At 39.2% G+C, this 23237-nt stretch overlaps 2 protein-coding genes across 2 annotated transcripts; one reads left to right on the top strand and one right to left on the bottom strand.

The window, feature by feature from the left end:
• On the bottom strand, positions 1–17714 carry sez6l2 (seizure related 6 homolog (mouse)-like 2). The gene is made up of 19 exons (XM_031320876.2): positions 17538–17714; positions 16731–16811; positions 16378–16506; positions 16051–16266; positions 11401–11537; positions 10437–10629; positions 9418–9603; positions 9129–9312; positions 8244–8407; positions 6707–6901; positions 5738–5876; positions 4429–4625; positions 4046–4240; positions 3497–3691; positions 3196–3387; positions 2580–2618; positions 2086–2203; positions 1824–1935; positions 1–1316 (listed from the first exon to the last, which is right to left on the bottom strand). The coding sequence occupies exons 2-19, from the start codon at positions 16786–16788 to the stop codon at positions 1287–1289; spliced, it is 2679 nt and encodes an 892-aa protein (XP_031176736.1). The 5' UTR covers positions 16789–16811; positions 17538–17714; the 3' UTR covers positions 1–1286.
• asphd1 (aspartate beta-hydroxylase domain containing 1) lies at positions 17602–21723 on the top strand. The gene is made up of 6 exons (XM_031320877.2): positions 17602–17843; positions 18980–19451; positions 19700–19906; positions 20275–20482; positions 20804–20917; positions 21197–21723. Exons 2-6 carry the CDS (start codon positions 18999–19001, stop codon positions 21304–21306), a joined length of 1092 nt encoding a protein of 363 aa, XP_031176737.1. The 5' UTR covers positions 17602–17843; positions 18980–18998; the 3' UTR covers positions 21307–21723.
• The last annotated feature ends 1514 nt before the right edge of the window (positions 21724–23237 follow it).

Here is a 23237-nt window from a genome sequence, read left to right as displayed (position 1 = left end):
TTTTACACCATTCAACAGAGACTTTATTTCCAGTTTACTGCCTTCAAAAGAGTGTATTCATATATGAAGCAAAGAAATGCTACCGATGATAAGAGAAGAATTAAGTCTACAAAGCAACAGTCTCCTGGATCCTTCATTTGGCACAGTGAATGAGACTACATTCACTGTTCAAACAATCAGTTGTAAATAAATACATAATGCATCACAGCAAGCAGCCAAGTTTGTAATTTTTCATCAACATTGTGCATACAACATCAAATCTGATAACAATGATAACTGTCAATAACTATAATGATAATGGCAAGATTAAGCAGAAGCAATATAATTTACAATCAGTGCATGCTTTAAGCATAATGACATTCATGTCCTCACCTTTTCCTTATATGTCATGACACTGGGTGACTATGCACTCCAGAAACAGCGAAGAATAAAATAAACTGCTTTTGTAAACAGTATTGCAACAACAGATGAAACACTTAGGGACATTAAATTATTCAACATTATATTTTGGCACAGAATTTTCATTACATATATAATGAAAATATATAACCCCCAGCCACCATGTATAAGTGTATATATTAGGCTTATATATATAATTTAATATATATACCAACCTCAATCAATATTAAGTCAGATATTTACATTCAATTTGTGTGTTTGTGTTACACAGAGAGAGAGAGAGAGAGAGAGAGAGAGAGAGTGAGAAGGAGAGAAAATGACTGTGTTGATCTCAGACTTTTTCTCATGATTGAAAGTAAAGTATTCTTCCCTTTTACTGTTACACTTAAAAATGTAACATGAGCCACTCGCAATGAAAGAAAAACATTCGGTGTGTGTATGTGTATGCTCATGACTGTAACTTTTAATAGTTACAAATAAAGTATTGCCAAGTTATCTAATGTTTTGGCCTCATAATAATTTAACTTAATAAATAAATCCATTTCCCTTCACCCTTTTTTACCTCTCCTGTTCTTATGCCTCCCAAATTGTTTTTTCTTCTTGTTTGTTATCAATTTCTTACCCATCATAAGGCACCAGTCCAAATGATACAGAAAGTTGGACTGTGAAGTAGGACCCACGTTTGGCAGACCACCATATCAGTGCAACAAATCAAAGTAAAGCACTTCCACAAATTCATAAACCAGCAATACAGTGATGGTAAAACAGAAAGATAATTAGAAATGAATATTAAAATGTGAGTGAGGCCTTATAATACAAAGGAATCTATCTTCTAAAATAATTGAATCTTTCGGTGGTTTTCAATTCTCACCAAGACATTTTCTCCTTTAAATGGATACTTCATACTCCCGCGTATCCTGTGGGCAAAGTAAGAAATCGTTCCGTAAAAAAATCATTTAAGACTTTTAGTTTATAAACAAATACATATAAAACTGTCTAAAGTCTCTGTTAAAACAAAGTTTAAAGGTGCTATAAGCAATGTTGGGTGAAGTCACTTCTTGTTGACATTCAAAGTATTGTCAAACAAAACGGAGGCTAGCTCGCCCCTCCCTCCTCCTCATCCCGTCCCCTCCCCCTCCCTTCCGCGCACTAACCCTCCAAACCCCACCCCCAAATCCTTCTTGTCTGTTATTGGCTGGAACACTGTTATGTTTGGTGGTGCAGGTTGGTTGCACAGTTTGTTTTTGTTGGCGTTTGTGGAGCCTGGGCTGTCTACAGAGAGCGCGTTTTTTTAAAGTGTGTTCAGGGGACAGGCAGCTAGCGGATAGTGAGGAGATGTTTGCTGTATGTGACAAAAAATGTTGTAGGCTAAAAAACGTGTGACATCGCTTAGAGCACCTTTAAAGTATCAGCCTTGTACTTACCCCTGCCTCATACAGCGGGTTGTTGAAGTCGGACTCAACTGTAATGGGACTGTAGGAGTGTGTGTGAGAGAGAGACTTCCAGAAGAGCGGCTTCCATTCTAGTCTGCAGATGCTGTAAGTGAGGAAAATAAAATAACATATGAGCACATGAATAAAGGCTACAGTTGTTTTATATTATTGTGAACTGAGGTGAAGAAAAGTAAAAGCAGTGTTACAAATCAAACAAGGATTCAATGCCACTTTGGTTACCCAGGTTACTCACTTTGTATAGTACATGTAAATTCCTCCAATCAGGAGGATGACCAGGATGATTGGCAGAATTATTGCCAAAGCAATGTTCTCACTCAGGATCTGATGGGACGGCTCGAATGACTGGGACACTGGGAAATAGTCAAAGAGTGATCACAAAACAAAAAGCTTTATTCATCAACCGTGATGTTTTTCTGCTTACAATGTACTCTTGATTTAGTTATTAATCTAAAAATGTCAAACACACTAAAAAGAGGCTGCTAAATCTGGAGAAACTCTACGTCTTAGTATTAGCACTTTAATTTAATTTGCTAAATCTAAATTGTCTAAAAACTAACAATCTGATAACTGTCCTAACGTTACTTTTTTATGACTTCGCCAGCATTAATTGCACTTTACATTTAGTAAAGTACATTAAAATGTTAGTTGTAAAAGCTGTTGTATCTCCCAAGTGTACAAAAATACAAATGACTTTATACACATCACAAATAGTAGAAGAAAAAACACCTTCTAATTTGTGATCATCCAAAAGCTCCTCATATGCCACTGTTTGAAATAAAGAAAAGAGAAAGAGAAGTACAAGACATGATTAAATATTATATCTGCACCGTTGGGATTGCATTACCATATTTTCATTCAGGTCTATTAGGGGTGCACGATTCAGAAAATGTCAAGATTCGATATCGATTTTTAGGCTCAAGATTCGATTCAAAATTGATTTTCGATTCAAAAACGATTCGGGATTTAAAAAAAACCGATTCACAGTATGTAAATGTAGTTACTTTTCCCATGTGATTGCAGTAAACACAATTTAAAAAAAAAAGAAAATTACAATTTTTTTTTAATTAAAAAATATGAATCGATTTTTGGAATTCTATGAATCGATTTTTAATTGGTAGAGCTTGAATCGCGATACGAATGTTAATCGATTTTTTTGCACACCCCTAAGGTCTATGTTCTGTAACTAAAATAACGTTGAAACAAAACATTGATAAAGACAGCGAATCTTAAAAACGTAACCTCATTAATTCAAATCTGGACACAGTGAATAAGATGTGTCGAGCCGTTTTCCTGTTCTGTTCCTCGACTGAAAAGAAGGTCCGGTGACAGTGATAACCTTTACCTTTGCAAAAGGGCGGTGGGCTGTTCCACTGAGAGGGATGGCCGGGAACACAGCTGATAATGACCTCGCCGATGAGTTCGTAGCCCTCATAACAGAAGAAACGCAGAGTTTCTCCTGCCTGGTAGCTGTGCTTGTACAAGGTTTGGTAACCATTGTCAGGGACACCAGGGTTTGGGCACGGGTCATATTTTACTGATCAGGGCACACATAAAGACACAGTTAATGTTGCAGTTCATTTTCAAACTTGACAGCAATAAGCATCATAAACAGACACCCAGCAGAGGGCGGGAAAGGGACTTACAGACACACTTTGGGCTGCGGTCGCTCCATTTGGGGGTGCCAGTGTCTCTTCCGTGGCAGGAGATTTGGCTTGGACCTTCCAGTTGATAACCCTGGTTACAAGAGAAACGAACGACTGTTCCAACTGCAAAACCTGCCTCGGGGCGCACTGAGCGCGCTCCGTTTACCACCTCTCCTGGGTCAGGACACTGCTGGACTGTGGGGGACACAGTGGGATGGCATTTAACTTAATCCTGCCATTGGACTTCATCAAATATAGTTCAATACAAAGAACAGAGGAGAAACAGCATTATGACTGCATTGAATGTTACTGACACAAGTTAAAAAACGTGGATGAAACCTGGATGCGGTTGTCTAAGAATAAAACTAAAAACATCACAACAAACTTTGACATCTATTCATCTAATCTTCCCCGTCACATACAACGGTCACATTTAGATTAGATTAGACTTTATTGTCCACCTTAGTGGAAATTTGTCTTTCTTAGTTATTACATACAGATCCCAGTGCTTCTGAAGATCTTTAACGTACGTCCCACTACTTGTCTCACCTTTGACACATGTAGGTGGACTGCTGCTCCAGGAGAGGTCCCACTGGCAGGTGATGATGTCAGAGCCACTGATGTCATATCCTGGTTGGCACTGATAGGTCAGCACACTGCCTCTCACAGGGGAGGAGTGGGACGAGCTGATCCAGCCGAAGTCAATTTGAGGGAGAGTAGGGCAGGTGTCGTTTGGCTCAACCTCTGCTCGACACAGACAGAGAGCAATGAAATAAATTAAAATAGGTTGTTCATGATCTCTTCTTCAGTAATGGCAGACTTCAACTGATAGCCGTTTACACAGGCCTACTGGATATTTTCAATGTTAAAATGTGTAGGTTCAAGATTTTTACACTTAGCCATTAAACCAGTTACTTAAGGAGGGCACTTACCACGGTAATGAATGAGGAATCCCTGACTCAGGATGAAACTGGAATCATCTGGATCGCTCTGAAACTGAATGGTGACTTCTGACCCCCCAGACACAACCTGGAAACGCTCTCTGGAGCCCAGGTATTGTCCAATCACATGGGACATTAGATCACGTCCGTCAAAAACGGTCAGCACATCAGTGTGGCGGATATTTAGACTTTAAAAAGGAAAGACAAGAAAAAAAAAGAGTAATTTGGTTTTACTTCAGAGAGATTCTGTTTTTTTATAAGATGAGCAGTCCACCCACCTGACACGTTTTATTAGCCAGTAAAGAGTACAGAGAGGAAAGGCAGCTGCAACATGTTATCTTCCTTTCTCTTTTAGGTACAATTCATATATGTACAAAGCCTATTCAGTATAATCTATGTATAATCTGTAAATTAATCGCAATGTAAACGTGCTATTAGAGGAAAATAAAACAGAATCACATTTGTTGAAAGTTGAAAGTGTGTATATTTTGTGGTGCACGCATGAGTTGAATTTGATACCAGGATGCTGGTTAAATTGACTTTTGTTCATTAAAGACTTTTGCAATTATTTTGGCAATCAAATGAATTGCTGATTCTATTACTCTAATGGGAATACATTACAGAACATTTCCTGTTCTACCATCTCCTACCAAAGGTTTTCTTGACTTCAAATATATTGTATGGCAAACCCTTGGCATGTAAGATATTATCGTTTGGCAGTACGAGGAGACCATTCTACACACTAAACTAAACACATTAAACTTGCTAATACTGCTTATGCCTAAAGCATACGCCTTGCTGAAACCATCACGATCAAGACAATGATTGTAGTGTTTGCGTGCAAAATCTATAAGATATCTTTTTGACTGTGGATAGCATGACAAATAATACAAAATGTTGTATACTGTGGTATTAAAACATGTACTATATGAGTCAAAATCAGTCAGATTGACTACCTAGATTTAACTTTCCAATGGTTTGATTCAGTGTGTGAAATACAAGGTTGGATCACTGGCTCAATTGGTATCCAGGTCATTATTACAGTACATAGTAATATGTAATAACTGTCCTGCTATGGCACCTCTTGGGCACAGTGAGGATTTGAATTTAGCAAATTAGAAAATTAGAAGCAACATCTGTGAAGTGAAGGGCTTATGTTACTACTGTGATTTTGCTAATTTATTTGTGACGTAAGTAAGACAGTATGCAATTATTCAATTTGCTGATACATACAAACACAAGAAAACAAACAAGGTTGGTTAACTTTTAACTTAACAACTTAAATTAAAGCAATACTCACATCTGGACATCCAGTTCAATGCGTTTCTCCTCGTTGCCATGGATCTGCCATACACAGTCCAGCCCCTTGGAGTAGCTCTGGGGCCAATCAGGAGACAAGATGGTACCCGATGGCTCGGTCAACTCCCCTCCACACAGAGCTTGCAGAGCAGAAGAGAGGAGAGAAAGTGCAGTGAGGACGTGGACTGGGAGACAGAGAGAATGATGAAAGGTGTGATGAAAAAACAGCAGAAACTGGAAAAAGAAAAGCATCTGGAGAAAAAAGAATTATAAATGGAGGGAAAGAAAATGAGATACAGTAAAATGATCGAGGAGAGATGATAAAGATTTCTGATCCCATTTTTTAAGCAGTCGAACAGTTTCCACTCTGAGAGAGACAGCCCTCCTTCATACATGGATGCTCTCGACCATCACAAAAACTCCGACCTCTTCGCCATGCAGAGCACTAAAATATACCAATATCCCACTATACCTCCCAGTACATCACTGTGTACTAGCTACAAAGCTGAAATACCACACAGCATATGGCTTTCGGAATGTCTTTCGCATGGTTGAAACTACAGCACCTGTGTTTTCAGCCAGTCCCTGACCCGGTGTAATGTCTCTGCTAGTTTCATATCTGCCACAGTCTCTCTGTTGCTCTCACTTTTCACAGCATGCCAGCAGTTGAGCAGATTAAAGAGTCAGCTTGGCTGTAGTCGTCAAGCTACAAACATCTTGACGCTTCAGGCACCCATCTCAACACAGTACAATTTGAATATTAATGAATCAAATGACTTTCTCTCTCTATGCAAAAACTTACAAAGCTCAGTGTGTTTTTGAAATGTGGATTAGTAGAAGATTTAGTTAAATCAAGAAAATTAAGCCCAGAAACAACAGATAAAGGGAAAGGAATAAGAAAGTTTGTAATTCTGATTAAAGATATAAAAAATAAATTCATTCACTCATTCAAAATAATCCCAAATCTTACCTTTGCACACAGGCTCGCTGTCATTCCAGTGGGGATTGCTGGGGTCGACACACTCAATCGTGCCCGAACCTTGCTCCATGACAAAGCCTGGGGAGCAGGTGAAGGTAACAGTGGTGCCCAGCTGATATGTGATGTCACTGCTGCTGAAATTTCCATGGGGCATGTAGGGCTCCCAGCAGTGTTCATCATCGAAAGCTAAAAAAAGACAGAGAAAAAGTATTTCCCAGTTCCCTTAATGTTACGTTCTCCTGCTCAACAAAATTAAGCAACCATGCCCATTTAATTCAGGAGGGAGCAGTGTCGCTTTTCATTTGGGATGACCCAGAATCTCAAACCCTCTCGGTTAGAAAAAGCCCAGGTGTAAGGCACTAAAAGCTTAAGCAGTGAGCATCTCCAAAGTCTAAAAAGAATCCCACTGAAGCGTGGGCAGACTGTAAGCACTTAAAGGAACACGCCGACTTATTGGGACTTCAGCTTATTCACAGTAACCCCCGATACATACCCTTCTCATCTCCGTGCGTGTTGTAACTCTGTCTGACGCCCCCAGCGCTAGCTAAGCCTAGCACAGATCCTGGAGGTAACCGGTTCCAACTAGCCTACTGCTCCGAATAAGTGACAAAATAACGCCAACATGTTCCTATTTACATGTTGTGATTTGTATAGTCACAGGGTGTACAAATAACAAGGTCCTATGAGACACAGCCATCTTCTAACCGTATACAAACTGGGAACTATATTCTCAGAAAGGCGAAGCACTGCTACTTCTGCTACTTGGGCGGAGTGATTTGCTAGCAGCACCTGAAGCCCTGTGGTGAGGAGCAGAGAGTTCGCCTGGAGTTCGCTCAGAGTTGGAGTAATAGAGTCAACAATTACCAGATAGTAATAGCATAGTGCCCTTGTTATTTGTACACCCTGTGACTATACAAATCACAACATGTAAACAGAAACATGTTGGCGTTATTTTGTCACTTATTCGGAGCAGTAGGCTAGTTGGAACCGGTTACCTCCAGGATCTGTGCTAGGCTTAGCTAGCACTGGGGGCGTCAGACAGAGTTACAACACGCACGGAGATGAGAAGGGTATCGACTTGTCTAACTCTGGGGGTTACGGTGAATAAGCTAAAGTCCCAATAAGTCGGCATGTTCCTTTAAGTGGCTCATTATGGCCCTCTTAAACACAACAACAAATTAATGAGAAGAAAGTCTTGGTTTTCTAGACATTTGGCTCATTCCCACTTTAGATATAATATATAATAGATGAATTACCTAAATAAATTATCTATAACTTATCAAGAGAAAGGTCCACCTTCCAAAAGGTTTTTTGAGATTAAAATAACTTGTAACAAGTGACACTGAGGCTTTTGAATTATTGTAATTGGTGGATTCTGGAAATGCTATAATGAATCATATCTAACTTTTTTTGAGGCAGAATACTGACCCATTGTATTAAATATGATACATTAACAAGCTTAGGATGTGCAGCAAGACATTGACTTTGTATTTTTCTGAGTGTGGAAAAGAAAAGTGTCTCTGCTCACCCTCGTATCGCAGTGCCAGAAGCAGAGGAATGGAGGAAGAATCAGCTGTGAGCTCCAGGTACAGTGTGGCGCTCTCACTCAGCAACCCACGTTCTGGGACATCATCCAGGTCTGAGTCAAAGAGTGGTGGAGACAGGGAACTGTTTCCACCGCGCACAATTAACCTGAGAGGAACAAACCACAATGTAAGCTTGAGTAGAGAAGGACATGTTATGATCAGCGTCTGAATGAGTATTGCATGAATGTGCATGGATAGCAGATTAAATGCAATTAACATCCACATGTCTGGTGTAACATATAGGACACTGGTGTAGAATAGAAAACATTTTGCTTTGGTCAAGGATAGGCTACTGTAGCTATATTTCTATACATTTGTGAAATCTAAATTTTTCTTTTCTTTTGTAATGCTTAAATCAAGATGTTCATTCAATTAGAAGTTAGTTGTAAGGGTGTATTTTCCATGTTTACATATGAGATAACCAGTTGGTAACTAAATATAATGTTTGCCTATCATTAAATAATGATGTGTGAGAAAAAAAACGTAAGGTTTAGGCAAAAAACACTTTATAGGCAATGTATTAGCCAGAACTTTCGGGGAAAGAAACATATAGCAAATACATTTTTTACTATTGTCTGTCTAGCATAAATCCGGTAGTTTTAGGTTTTTGATATTTTAAATTGGATTAGTTTGCTTTAATAAATCAACAACATTAAAATGACAAATAAAGAAAAGGAAGGAAAGGAAGAAAATACTGCACTGATCTGACTCTAAGAGTATCATAAGTTTGTGGAAAGATACCAGGACAGTATTATTAGGTGTACTTTCTAAAATCAGAGTAAAAAACAAATTTTGTGATACACAAAGTAGTGGAAACACAAACTTACTTATCATCATCTTCATCCAGTGCAATCCTCTCAAAGTGTAGGTGGAGTCTGTGTCCCTCTTTGGCTTCTATTAACCAGTGGCAGCTCAGGTTGTTTCCATTACTGTGGTTACTGACAGATGGAGGGGGTGGAGACAGTATTCGGCCAACTGTTGCATTACGAATCCACCCTCCACAAGACACAGCTAAAGAAAATAATATCCCACATATTATTTTCCAAAATCCACCACCTTAACAATCACACTGTTTCCAAACACTAGCCAGTACTGCATCTAAATGAGTTTACTGACCGACACATTGTGGCTCATGAGTGCTCCAGTGTGGTTGTGTTGTGTTGACACAGGTAGCAACCTCATGGCCGCGAACCTGGAAACCTGGATCACAGTGGAAGTGGGCCTGACCTCCAGGATGGATGTCAGTCACTGTCACTCCGCCGCCCTCAGGAGACAGAGGGAATGGGCAGGACAGCAGAAAGGCTGTTGGTGTTGATGAAACAGGAAGGAAGTTAAATGTATTATGTAAAGTGGAAGATTAAAAAGTTGAGGTTGATGTTCAAAAAGGTTCTTTTCTCTCACATTTTCAATATATTATTCTACTGGTGAATGTCTGTGCCCACGGATCATACATTTCTAGCACCTCTTTCATCTACACTACTGTATACCATGCTGTCAAAACTCTTCTCATTCACCATTCACCTTGTGACTGAGAACCTTCACAGACATCTTGCTAAGCATTTTGGTATGAACACCCTCAGAATGGTACGGGAGTATGAAAGCATAGCCAGGAAAATTGCAGACTACAGTAACCACCCACGGTTTAACCTGAGATGCCGACAACATAAACTTATACCATTATATTATTATATATATTATTATAACTGACTGAGAACCTTCACAGACATCTTCTCATGCACACTTTTCATGTGTCACTATCTCTGACCATTCAGCTTCCCCTCCATATTCTAGGTAAATATCAGTTGGATGTTGGTCTATTTTTTGTCCCTTTATTTGATTGGACAGGTGTACAGTATATAGGTTGGAATCAAACCTAAACTCTTTAAATCTATCAGTTCCTATCCTATCAGTGTGCACTCCGTTTCTTGACTATGACCATCGGAACATTTACCATGCTTGCACGTTTTTAATATGCAGGTATGCAGGTTTCCAGCCACAGTAAAATTTCTTCATGCATAGAGCACAACATAAATCAGTAACATTTTCTTACTGTTCACCAAGATAATAGATCCAAAGTAGGGATTTTAACACCTGCCATTTCTAGTTATTTTATGAAACCTGAAGCGTTAATTTACCTTGATAGTGGAGGCTGAACACACCGTGGTTTGACTGTCGGAGACTGCGATAGTGTATGTACACCTGATTGGTTGTACTGCGAATCACCTGACCCTCTCTCATCAGGGTCTCGTTGGCTAGGAGCTCTGGTCCCAAACCTCCATAGCCCATGATCGTCAGAGACTCCTTCTTAGAAAGGTTAACCTTCCTCACCTAGAGGGATAAAAAAGGAAGTAATAACATGCAACCTGTTCTGGCAGCTGTCCTTTATAAATCCCAGAGTCACAGACACCACATCTACAGCCTTATCCAACTCTACATTACTATTAACTGTATATCCACCTTTAAGATGAAAAAAAATAATAATAATTAAGAGGCATTATGTTGCCATCTTTTGAATGGTGTATGTTTTGGCCACAATTAACTAACATTCCACTTGGGCCTCATTAACTAAAAGTTAATACAGTGTAGCTGATTGACAATATATTGCTGCTGCAACATTGTTACAATTAGAATTATAACGACTCCCATATGATTACTGCTGTTTTTTTTCTATGCAGCCAATTATAGATGATTTATCTTCTCAATATACACCACCGACCCCGCCACTATTTATTAGACTGAAATTGTAACGCACAGGCTTGAGTATCTTTCAAAATGTGTATCTAATTTAACAGATATCTGAGATCACATGAAATAAAATATATAATTAGGTTTCTATGTCATAGGCACTCCTATTCTATGCCATTGTTCACTACTCTGACATAAAATGCATGCAGATAGTTGTTTTAATTAGTCCTTATTTAAAGTCTCATTTTTGTACAGTTTCTATATTCCTCTCAGTAATAAGAGTACAATTAAAGTACTGAAACCTACATATTCAGTTCAAAGACAACATTAAAATGGACTAAAAATGTCTTTGAAAAGAGTTCAATATTTGAAAAGATGAGTGATTATGAATTCATAGGAGATAACGCACATTACCTGAATTTCCACACCATAACCTGCATACACAGTAATACTGTAGGTGCATTCCAGAGGGGAAAAAGATGAGGATGATGATGCAGGATCTGGTGACTCGACAACATCCTCCATTGCTGACAAAGTTGCATTGCATTGTACTGTGAAAAGAGAGAAAGGGCAGAAGGAGTAAAATTGTGTCGAAAAATACATCTAATGCTTTTTAAATTCACTTCATACAGGAAAGCTTTAGCACCAAAAAAATATAGGTTTTCATAGTAAGAGCAGGACTATATTATAATAATATAATATCAATATTATATCAGGATATAAATATGCTATATAATAATAATAACAACAATAATAATAGAAATTAGCTACATTTCATAGCACACAAATGCCACTACTATATATTTTGCCAATTAAAAAACATTTATGCAGGCAAACAGAAAGAAGCAGAGGATGCATGATGCTGTTGCATCCCAGTAACCTTATGTTTTTCGGATGAGGATTGGTGGGATCGATTGCTGCTGTGAGCATTGAGTGATGTGAAGATGAGAGAGAAGTTACAGTGTCTTTTATTGAACTGTGTTTCACTGATTCTCAAAGATGCCTCCTACACTCCTAATGATCTACAACACATAAACCGAGAAGTTATGAAGAATTCCTAGTTATCAGAAAAATGTCAGATGTGTGAAGAAGCACACAGGAAGCACAATAATGGTGCTGGTTGCTCACAATTTATTCAAGGTTCTGCATTAATTGAGCATGTGTACTTGTGCTGGATTTAAATAATTACCTCAAATTAGAGAGTGCAGATGAGTGACAAATACCTCCTGCTGATGCTGTAGTGATTTAGTAAAGTGAAGGGAAGACCTTGATCCTGCAAGCAATTGTGTCTGGCTGATCCTGACAAGCATTATAACAACTCTGCTTGGCTGCCTTCAATGCTATAATATAATTAAAACTGTATTTCTGGTGTGCATAAATGCATTTTCTTGGCAGAGGATGTATAAAAACTGAAATGATTTTTGAAAGGTCTACTTGGGTGTGCATCCTTCAATGTAAGTGACATAAAACAAAAAAAAACAACCTGTGTTGTTGATCACTTTCAAGTAGGTCAGTGGTAAGAGAAGCAAATCCTAGTCATCCTTGACACCAAAATAGCTGCATACTGCTAGACGGCCAGTGACACACCCCTTACTGTGCAAATCATCAAAATACCAAATGGATAAAGGGAAACATCACTGAACCTCAGGAAAATCTCAAGTTCTGGCTGAAAACATGTACATAAAGCTACTTTGGGGGGGTACAATGTCTGTTATCCTGCTCTGAACCTTTTGAAGTTTTATGAAAGTTGTAAAAAATCTGTTACTGTAGTTTGGGCTGGTGCTTGAATGACAATACAGTAAAAGGTGCCAGTACTATAAACTAGCAACTGCAGGACATTTTTGCATTGTTGGTAAGACAGCCATGTCTCCATATTGGTACTGCTGTGTAATGGGGGCCAGCCCCTAATACTGGATGTTATAGAGCAAAACTCTGAGCCACTGATCAATCAGAGTATGTGTACCACAGGGGGTACTTATACTACTTCTTCTATTTCATGGGAAGATTGTGGAGGTCCTCAGCTAATCTGAGAAACAATAAAGTTAGGATCCACGTATTATTTGTGTGAGACTAATCCAATATATGTTTTAGTCACTAACCAATAAACTACAATTTTTTTTGGGGGCTTTTCCACATTTATTTTGACAGGACAGCTAGGTGAGAAAGGGGAGAGAGAGAGAGAGGGAAGACATGCAGGAAATCGTCACAGGTCGGATTCGAAACCCGGACCTCTGCGTCGAGGCATAAACCTCCAAGTATACGTGCGCCTGCTCTACCCACTGTGCAAACCCGGCCAGTACCAACTACAGTTTAATCACGTTTCATGTCAGACAAGGGACAAGGAGCAGCACATTTCTGCCTCGTCTTTGGGCTTGTGGGACAGGGAAATACAATCTGAGCCCAATAATAACAACATGGCTTATCACCACTAAGTGGCAGTATGCAGTTGTCAGTAACAGTACACCAATTAAATTGGGTAAAAATGAAAAGTCATTTCTAGTAAGCACTACCTTGGGTGAAGCTGTGGTGTCAGACTTCCCCGCATGAAATGATTTTATTGACCGCATGACTAAAACAGCTGCTATGCATCAGTTGAATCAAATTATTGACCACCCCTTGCAGTACAAACGGCAACTGGAGAGGAAGGGGCTTTACAGTCCATTTGGCTAACAATGAACAGAAACAAAAAAAGTGAAAGGGAAGAGAAGGGAAAGGAAAAGCATCTCAACATTTTTCATTTATTCAGATTTTAAAAAGTGCCATAAATAATTAAGCTGACAGTGTTAACTGAGCATGCACATAGGTAGGAGTAAATGGAAATGGTGGCTAGTTAGATGCAGCACCTCTCTGCAATAGTTAAAAGTGAATGTATAATAAGTTGTGTCCACAACACATAGTGTGTGTTTTAGAGTTGAAGTTCTTTTCAGAAAAGTAATAGTTTGACATTTTGGGAATTAAGCTTATTTGCTTTCTTGCCAAGAATAAGATGTGCATATTGACACTACTTCTGTGCGGTATATAGCTGGAGCCAGCAACCAGTTAGCATTAGCTTACTATAGCATACAAACTGGAAACACTGAGAAACAGCTAGCCTTGGTCTGTCCAAAGGTAAAGATTACTGTTTACAAGTGTACAACACGTTTTAAAACCAGCACATAACCCCACGTAAAACGTTTTTCCAAATAGTTTTTTGTACAGATCAAACAAACGAAATACAACTTGTTAATTAGTGAGCAGAGGTGCTGGTAGGCGGATTCTGTTACCTTAGTTTGGACAGAGCCAATGCTAGCTGTTTCCCCCTGTTTCCGGCCTGTTGCTAAGCTAAGCTAACTGGCTGTAGCTTCATATTTCCATCCAGGCAAGAAAATGGTATCAATCTTCTCATCACACTCTTGGCAAGACAACTAATTAGGTTATTTCCCAACATGTCAAACTATTCCTTTAGGGTAGAGTTGTTTTGCCAATGACTGGTGGTGAACCTGTTAGAAATGACAATGGCATTGCTGACTGACTGATTTGTCAAATTAATGTTTCTCTTCTTATGATATTAGGCCAATAACAGTGCTGATATTAGTATGTATGCTTCACCTGGTTGCCCTTTATTCAGTCAATACATTGTTTTCTTACTCACTGATTACGTTCAATTTATTTGCTGTAATAATAACTAAAAGGCAAAGAATATATTTAGACTTTATTGTCATATTGTTCTTGACACAGAACTTTTCATGTGACAATGTGAATGAAGAGGACACTAACAGGAACTGTCGTGTGACGATAGACCAAGCCAAAAAGTCAAAGCCCTTGTATGCTTGATATCTGGTATCAAAGCATCACAATGTTTTTACAAATCACTTGCTTCTATTTATCTATATACATCTTGTCCTTTGTGACTGATATAGACTTTACTGAAGTTAAGTTATAAATAAGGGATAAGGATTTTTACTTGGACTGAAATCATCGGTGTACTTCACTGAAAGAGCTATGGGGAAAGTGCATATTTAGTAAAGTTCATAGGTTCATGGTTCAGTCAGCAGACTATATAGATTCAGGATGCTCGAGATTAAATGTGGTAAAGGATGATCTCCCTGTGCTGTATTTTCTGGGTACACCATATGTGTATCTATTTTCAGTGCCAGTTATCCTCACCGTCCTCTAAGTCAAAGATGCACACGTCTATGTAAGACATATTACTGATAGCCTATTGTACATCTGGCTGTGTTCATCTCACAGAAGTTTAGGCTGGTAAACCAATCTGCTGTCTCGCTTTAGCTTATGGAGGAGAGACAGAGGAGAAGAAGTAGTATACTTGACTACTTTAAACAGGAAAGGAGTGCACTGCATCATCTTAATCAGCATTTAGTGTATACTGTCATTTCTTAATGTTCCACCAAACATTTAAAACATGAATCCTGAAAGAACAAGCCCATTATTACAACAGAAAACAAAAGTAAAAAGGCCATAAGCGTAGACAAACATGTCTGTACTTTAGATGTTCTCACCTCATATTCTTAACAAACAGAAATATTCCAACGTTAGCTAGTTTTGAGCTAAAAATCTAAAATCAATCCTGGATACTGAATATGTTACAGAATTTCCCTTCACATTATTAGTAAGTAGCTATGCTGACTACATAGCTATCTTAAAAATGAGCATCAAGTCACAATTGGTTACTAGTATGCTACTGCTTTTTTGTTTTTTTAAATACATGTACATCTCTTTCTTTACCAGTAACTCACATTGCACAGTAACCTGTCAATGTTTCATCATCAATATTTTATTACAGTTTCATGTTACCTTGTCTGTCAAGATCTCCTTGTTACTCTTTCTTCAAAAGAGGCAGAGAAGAGAAGTGACTGAAGTCGTGACGGGAACCAAAGTGATTCCGTGGGAATTTGTTGTCACTGCCGGTGAAACCGAAATCTGAGCAGCCCCAAAGCCACGGGTGAGATTCGGAATTATTTGCTCAACATTTTTTTCACATCGCTTCATCACAACCATGGTAACAGGCATCAATACACTAACACAGACTCAGGGAAAGCCAAGTGATGGCATGCAGACCTGTACCTGGCATGTGCATTGTGGTTATGGTGGTCGTGGTGATCAGAGTGGTGGTTGTCTCCTCCTCTATGGGCAGCGGGGACATGGTATTCCTTGATCCTGTCTGGCTGGCAGCAGAAGAGGAGCTTAAAGCTGTGGTGAGCAGGCCCGGTGATATGACTGTTGCTGTCGACTCGGTCTGCCCAAGCCCAGGCACAGCCTGTGTCGGGTTGGTAGTAGTACCTGCAGTGTCCAAAGGTTCAATTCAATGTGTGTCATTTCCAATTATCACTCACCCATATTGTACTTCAGGTGCATTAAGCCTAGAAGCGATAAAAAACTATTTTAATGTACCTGTGCTTGCTGAAGCCTCTCCTAAGTAGTCCTTACTCTGCAGAGCAGCATGGATCAGGTCACCCAGAGGGTACGAGTCTGGGGTTGATGTTGGTGGTGTATCAGTTTCAGTAGTCCTAAAGGTCAAACCTGAAAAGGCCAGGAATGATTACTGCTTTTTGTTATTTGCAAAATCATATATGAAAACAAACCTAATAAGCAGGAACTGGGAAGCAATGCATTGAATATATCACATTTGTTTTCTAGATGTGAGATAAACAAAGTCTGCAATAGTCCATGTTTGTGGTGAAACAACAAAGGTGCATGTTATAGGGAACACACACACACACACACACACACACACATACAGTTACCTGAAACTAGGTGGATCATGATGACAGAAAGCACCACAGCAAGGTGTGTGAACCCCATGGCTTTAGATAAAACTGAATGACCTGAGAAGGTTAAAGAGAGCAGATTGATTAGCAAACTATAATAATGTAAATAGAACAGTTAGAGTATCTTCTAATGTAATGTAATGGCTTATTAGTATCCTATAATTACTGCAAGAGGCATACAAATAAGGCATGCTGACTGGAGTATTAATTAGGCTAATAGCAAATTATTAGTCATCTAATTTAAAACACACTAGCAATTCATGTACAGAGCATACTGTTTACATCACACAGGCCACAATGACTCGGATTAGAGGACCACTGCGATGCTATAGCCTACTGTAGAAGCTCTGCTCCATCAATCTGGTTAACATCCATTCAATTATAAAAGTATTTGTACAGGTCTAGGAAAAAGAGCCAGGTACACATTGCACACAGAGTACGGTTAAATATTCAGGCTTCCCCCTACATTTCACCCAAACCTGTAAAACCATGCCCGAAAATGCGCTATTCCAAAATAAACCAAAGCAGCCTACCCTCAGCGCGGGTATCCTCTAAACCACATTCTATTAACAACCTGTTAATGTGACACAAAGCACCTCCGTTGTTATTTGAGGCGTTTCCTCGGTGAAAATGCCAGCCTGGTGTGTGACAAAATGATCGGGCTATACGAGGCAGCATCACTCGCACCTCCCCCGGCCCTCTTTGTGCAGAGGTCGATTTTTGGCATCAGTCATCACCACTGTGAGACCGACAACCATCTTAGCAACGTTGAAAGGTGCCTACCTTTGTTTTCCAGGCTGCGTCCTGTGTTCTTCTACTCGGACTGTATCCTGTTGCCTTAGGCCCCGATAACACGGCGGGGGTAGTGCTGGTGAGATGCCTCTAGCTGGTAACAGTGTGGTTGACGCATTCGGCTATGATGTGAGGGCATTTGCGTTGAACCTTCAGGTGCGCCCTAGCGGTCGCACGCGGTAAATGCAGCGGCGCGCGGGAGATATCCACATTTTGTCTGTTCCGTAAGCGCTGGAGGAGCTGTCCACCAGCACGGTGCAGAAGTGTGTCCGACACAGCGCTGAACGGTATATCAAGGTAATCAGACAGAGATGTGAGATGCGGCACGCAAGTGTATGTTTGTTCATTTAAAGGCCTGCATGTGCCATATGGTATGCATGGCGAACATGTTTGTGCCGTGGTTTCCTGTAATGGGTGGATGTTTGCGCTATTATGGATTGCGTACTTTAAACATGAGCCAGCTGAGCTGTGGGGGCTGGTGCAGAGCAAAAACAAAATGAATGCTGAAGCGACTGCAAAAAAACAAACAACCGAGCCAAGTCCACAATGGAGCACCTTTTTGGTGCGTAACCATGCCGTAGCTTATGGGTGTTTGCAGGCAGTATCATCACATAGCATGTGTTGCACTACAAAACGAATCTGTTGGAATAAGCCTCTTAGGAAAGAGACCTCCCACTTAAAAAAAACACATCCGCACGCACGCGCATACAGTCGTGCAGGCACCTATATGTTTTCTTGTGTGGTAAAAAGAATCAAAACACTTTTTCAGTCTGTCTGTCTGAAAACACACACGCACGCACGCACACACACACACACACACACACACACACACACACACACACACACACACACACACACATATCTTCTACTCTGTTATTGCCATTTATTTATCATGGTTGTAGCAGTGTACTTTGGCACTGGTGGGGTACTTAACCAAAGGGTCACTGGCTCTATGATGGACCCACAACCTAAATGTCTTCCAAGTGCATGCTGGGATAGGCCTCAGTTCCCTGTGACCCTAAAGGGGATTAAAGTAAATAAAATAAATAAATGAGTGAGCTGTTTAAATCCAGGACAGTAATCATTTCCTTTAGGCTGTGTGTGTTGGCAAACATAGCCTCTCCCCGCTTACAATGATCTGTAAGACTTTGACAAGCCAAAATATGTCTTTGGCTTGTAGGAAATACATATTACTACTGTTATTTTATTATGTAAACTAAGAAAAAAATCCCACTAAAAACATCACCATTAAGGCTAATAGTTTGGGGTGCAGAAAGTCTGGAGTGACCAAAAGAATTACTTCAAGGCCAGTAAAAATACATTTTTTATTTTACTGAAGTACTTAATAGTCTGTGAATATTTTTTATAGCACTTTGCAATATTACACACATACGTATGCATTGCCATAATCTCTCAATCTGTTTCTATTTTAGTGTCTCACAAATTTAAAGGATGCACTGGTCAATGAACACACTGCCTTTGCCTCCATATGTTGAGCTGGGTGTCCATTCACTGAGTGGCCTTCTCTGGACTCTACTGCTACTCTTTCTGTGGCACTGTTATCGGATGGGCTCCGACCTGCCAATCCCAGGCCACGGACACGCTGGAAAGCTTAAGTCTGGCTCAAGACGGTCTATGATGTCCCGTGGCGGTAGCTGTGCTGGAACAAAGTGTAGTGCACGATCCAAACTGTCAAGAAGTGATCAAATTACTCCCTTTATTTCCATGGAAACAGAGGAGGATGAGGATCAGGGACAGGGCTACCTCACCCCAGTGCTGAGTCATGCCTTGTTCCCAGCCCAGGCATCTGCAGAAGCCAAGAAACTGTATGCAGCACTGCAAGAGTATGCCAAGCGCTACAGTTGGGTGGGCATGGGCCGCATTCATAAGGGCCTCCGTGAGCAGGTACAAGTTTATTCCATGCAGGCCATAAGCTGGTGCTTGCTATTGGCAGTAAATCTTGTGTTTCTGATGTATTCAATAATGTATTACACAGAATTCCATTGTGCTTGAAGATTTATTTGTTTTGTAATCCTGTGTTAGAGTAGTTATGCTAACGTTTATATCATTTATAACTACTTTTGTTCAAGGGTAAACAGTGGAGGAAGGAAACATTGTCAAGAATGAATCATTTATTTCTCATTGTCTCATAGGTCAGACTGAACGATCACTCTGCTATACAGAAGCCTCATCTCTTCTTCTTGCCAGATGTCCCAAGTGTTCCTTTCTTCCCACGAGATGCTCATCGACATGACATTGAGGTCCTGGAAGCCAACTACTCTGTAGTCTTGGCTGAATTCAAGGCTGTATATCAGAGGGGCATCGACTCAAAACTAGGCTGGACCTGTCTGGGACCAAAGGTACACAGTAAAATCTTTCAGGCCCAGTATGAGAAAGGGACAGCGCAAAAAACACTTCTGTCCTATGTATAAAATCATTATTATCTGTTATGCAAAATAATGTGGAAAGAAACTGGGAAAAAGTGATATAATACTATCAGGGTATTTTTTCTTGTTACAATAGATCATCCCACCATTTGTTTAAATATTCTGCTATTTGTGTTGCAGAGCTTTTTTTTTTCTTTCTTTTTTTATGATTAGTATCGTCCACCTTTTCTCCATTAAAAATCCACCTACAGGCTCTGATGTTAATAGGAGTACAAATTGGGTTATCCTAAAGTGTGTCTCATTTGAGTCATATGTTAATTACAGGTCATTGTCTCTTTCAGGGCCAGGCAATGTTTCCTTTGTACAGTGCAGGTGTCTCTGTGGCAGGAAACTGTCGGTCCTGTCCCTGCACCTACCGGACACTTCTATCACTACGTACGTTCATAAGCAGCAACTCATTGGGATCTGCTGGATTTTGGCTGTTGGGACCCGGAGCAACGTTGGGGAGCTCATATGGACCCACCAACACGCGCCTACGTTGTCACCTTGGTGAGTTAAAGAAATGCACTCATCATGGTTTATCTGTATTTTAGACACATCTAAAAAAATATGTCAGTGACTCCACTGACTACACCAAAAAAAAGAAAAAAGAAAAACGACCTGATAAAATACTAAACCATTACATAATGAGATACTTTGTGGGTTAGGGTTGAGGTTCATTTCCTCCTTAGCCCATTTTGTACTGTGATCTGTCTGGCTATAATCCTCTCCATTTTAAACGCAGACAGCACTGGAGTGCATGGCCTTCTGAGCTGGGGTAAACCATGATGTTTTGTTTCCAAAATCTAAAAACAGACATCACTTTTGTAGGTCTGCAGACTCCACCCCTGTGTGAGCTGGTGGTGGGAGGGGAGCCTCAGTGCTGGTCAGAAGGACACTGCCTCCTGGTTGATGACTCGTTCCTCCACACTGTCTCCCACAAGGGTTGGTGAATCATGTACAATTTTGAAAAACAAATGCTTCCAACATTTATTTTACTCAAATTTTTACTCTTAATTGTGTTCTTATTAATAAACATGCAAACAAATATAAAAATATAGTGCAATGCATGATCTCTGTGTACAAAACAAGCAGCAAGTGACTATTAACTTAAGTGTATTTGGGTCTTTTAAGTTTTTGCTCCATTTCATGAGTTGTTCCCACCAATTGAAACTAATGACTGCCACATTTTTACCTAAATTGTATCTATTTCTATTTCTAAAGGGCCTCTGGATTCTGGACCCCGAGTAATTTTGAGTGTGGACCTCTGGCATCCAAATGTGGCTGCAGCAGAGAGACAAGCTTTGGACTTCATGTTCAACCCCGACTTCTGAATTTGCTCCTGCCAATACTACCAATATACAACATGCAGGGATGCCTTACCTTAGCCCTGCTTGTTGTGGGTCATGCATCTCATTCCAGTCGAAGAATCACTGTGTGAATCTGCTCAAAGAATTATGGAAGCCATTAGCCATGCTTTCAAGTGGTTTATGGATGAAGTTAGTCAATGCTAAATGCTAGACAATTTGGCTGCAAACTACAAACTAAATCACTTGAAAGCACAATGAGATCTAACCTAAGAAGAGCAGATGGTGTTAACTATTATAATTCTATCTTGACACAATGCTAGTGAATGCTATTTTTGCATGTGAAACCTATCTGTCCTAATTACTGGACTTTGTTTTGAGCTGATGCATGTGCACGATCGTACGAGTCAGCCTGGGATGCTTTATTTTGAAATTTAGGTAGATTTACATGAAAAGTATATAAATGCAAATTTCTATTTATTTTTGTTTTCCAAAATGAATGCCAATATATTAACTTTTACATACTGTGGCTATTCTTTCTCTTCTTATTACCTCCATGTATGCTTGTATGTTTCTATCTGTAAATCTATTTTTCATTTATTAATATATTTGGTGGTTTTCTCGTGGTTTACATATTGTATCACATGCATACATCAGGTTCGTTGTCAATTCTGTCTTTCCTGGAATCCAGATAATAAATAAATAACAAATAAATCAGTTTTGACTCTATTGTATAGCGTAATAGATACATGTGTATGTACACTTTTGTTGCTAAGTATGCTTGGAGCAGAGCTTTATAGGGCTATCAAAATACACAATTAACTTTTAAGCTAGTAATTGTATTCAAGTATATTATTTTTATTAGAGAAAATAGCCTTTTGACTACTTGGCTTGTTGAAAAAAAGAAATCAAATTAAATGCAAATGTAATTTATTCTCTATAGAACTGGGCAGTATTATTGTTTGGGGGAAAACTGAAATATAATTTTTAAAACACTTTCTGGTTCATTAAGCCCCTATAGCTTTTTTGGTTACTTTTTCAGTCAGTAGATGAGAATTAGAGTGGTGATTTTGTCTTATCTGCCATCTGTTCATCTGAGGGTCCCATGATGAGGATTACAGAATCTGAACTAATCCAGCCCACAGAGACAGATTATTCCTGAGACTGTTTATATGTAGTTGTATGTTGTTTCATGATGTGAGATCCGTTCAACTGGACATTTATTCTATGAGCAATGTGGGATTTGATTGGAACCTAACTATCATTTTCAAATTCACAAGCAAATAATATATCAAGTTATATATTGATTATATATACATTACTGTCAACGTTTAGCATTATGGGATGACATTAAATTTGCCAAACCATGATCAGACCACATCAGCACAAGTTTATGCACCTTGCTGTGTCACTGCAAAAAAATTTAATCATTGTTGTTTCCCAGCAATTGTATGTCATAACATTTATTCCACAACACATATAAGTATTTTTACTGACAAGCTTCACATTAGGTTAAAGCCTCAAAAGAGTATGACCAGCAAATTTATTTTAAAGACAAAAATAGCTATTGTCACACTCAACAATTTTCATGTTGGCCTTTGTTATTCAACAGCATTAGTAACATGATTATTTATAGTGACAGATGCCAAATAAACAAAATGGTTGGAAAATAAATCTGTTATTATTATAATTATTGTTGGGAACCTGCCATTCAGAAATAATATCAATCATACTTTGTGAATTAGTCTGCTTGGTAAATACAGTATTTTGTTTCAGATTTACTTAAGCTGTATTGTATGGCCTATTACAGTATGTACATCCCATGAAAGGGCAGATCAATTCTCCAGTAATCAATTGCACTAACACTACTCAGTCTCACAATATTCACATTGATTCACATTCATATTACGACGTTTTATTTTGGAATATTCTTTACAGACACACATGCCACACAAAAA

Source organism: Sander lucioperca, chromosome 21 (genome assembly GCF_008315115.2).
Source record: "Sander lucioperca isolate FBNREF2018 chromosome 21, SLUC_FBN_1.2, whole genome shotgun sequence".
Taxonomy (NCBI): domain Eukaryota; kingdom Metazoa; phylum Chordata; class Actinopteri; order Perciformes; family Percidae; genus Sander; species Sander lucioperca.
The sequence above is the reverse complement of the archived record's forward strand: the minus strand, read 5'-3'. Positions and strand labels throughout refer to the sequence as shown.

Excerpts from the sequence above, each read along its gene's own strand:
- sez6l2 (XM_031320876.2), bottom strand. The coding sequence starts at position 16,788 with ATGGGGTTCACACACCTTGCTGTGGTGCTTTCTGTCATCATGATCCAC. Across the intron at positions 3,388-3,496 it reads CCGCAGCCCAAAGTGTGTCT|TAAAATATGACCCGTGCCCA; the intron begins GTAAGTCCCTTT and ends TGCCCTGATCAG. Across the intron at positions 1,936-2,085 it reads ATTTACATGTACTATACAAA|CATCTGCAGACTAGAATGGA; the intron begins GTGAGTAACCTG and ends CCTCACTTACAG.
- asphd1 (XM_031320877.2), top strand. The coding sequence starts at position 18,999 with ATGCACTGGTCAATGAACACACTGCCTTTGCCTCCATATGTTGAGCTG. Across the intron at positions 19,907-20,274 it reads GGACCTGTCTGGGACCAAAG|GGCCAGGCAATGTTTCCTTT; the intron begins GTACACAGTAAA and ends TGTCTCTTTCAG. Across the intron at positions 20,918-21,196 it reads CCACACTGTCTCCCACAAGG|GGCCTCTGGATTCTGGACCC; the intron begins GTTGGTGAATCA and ends CTATTTCTAAAG.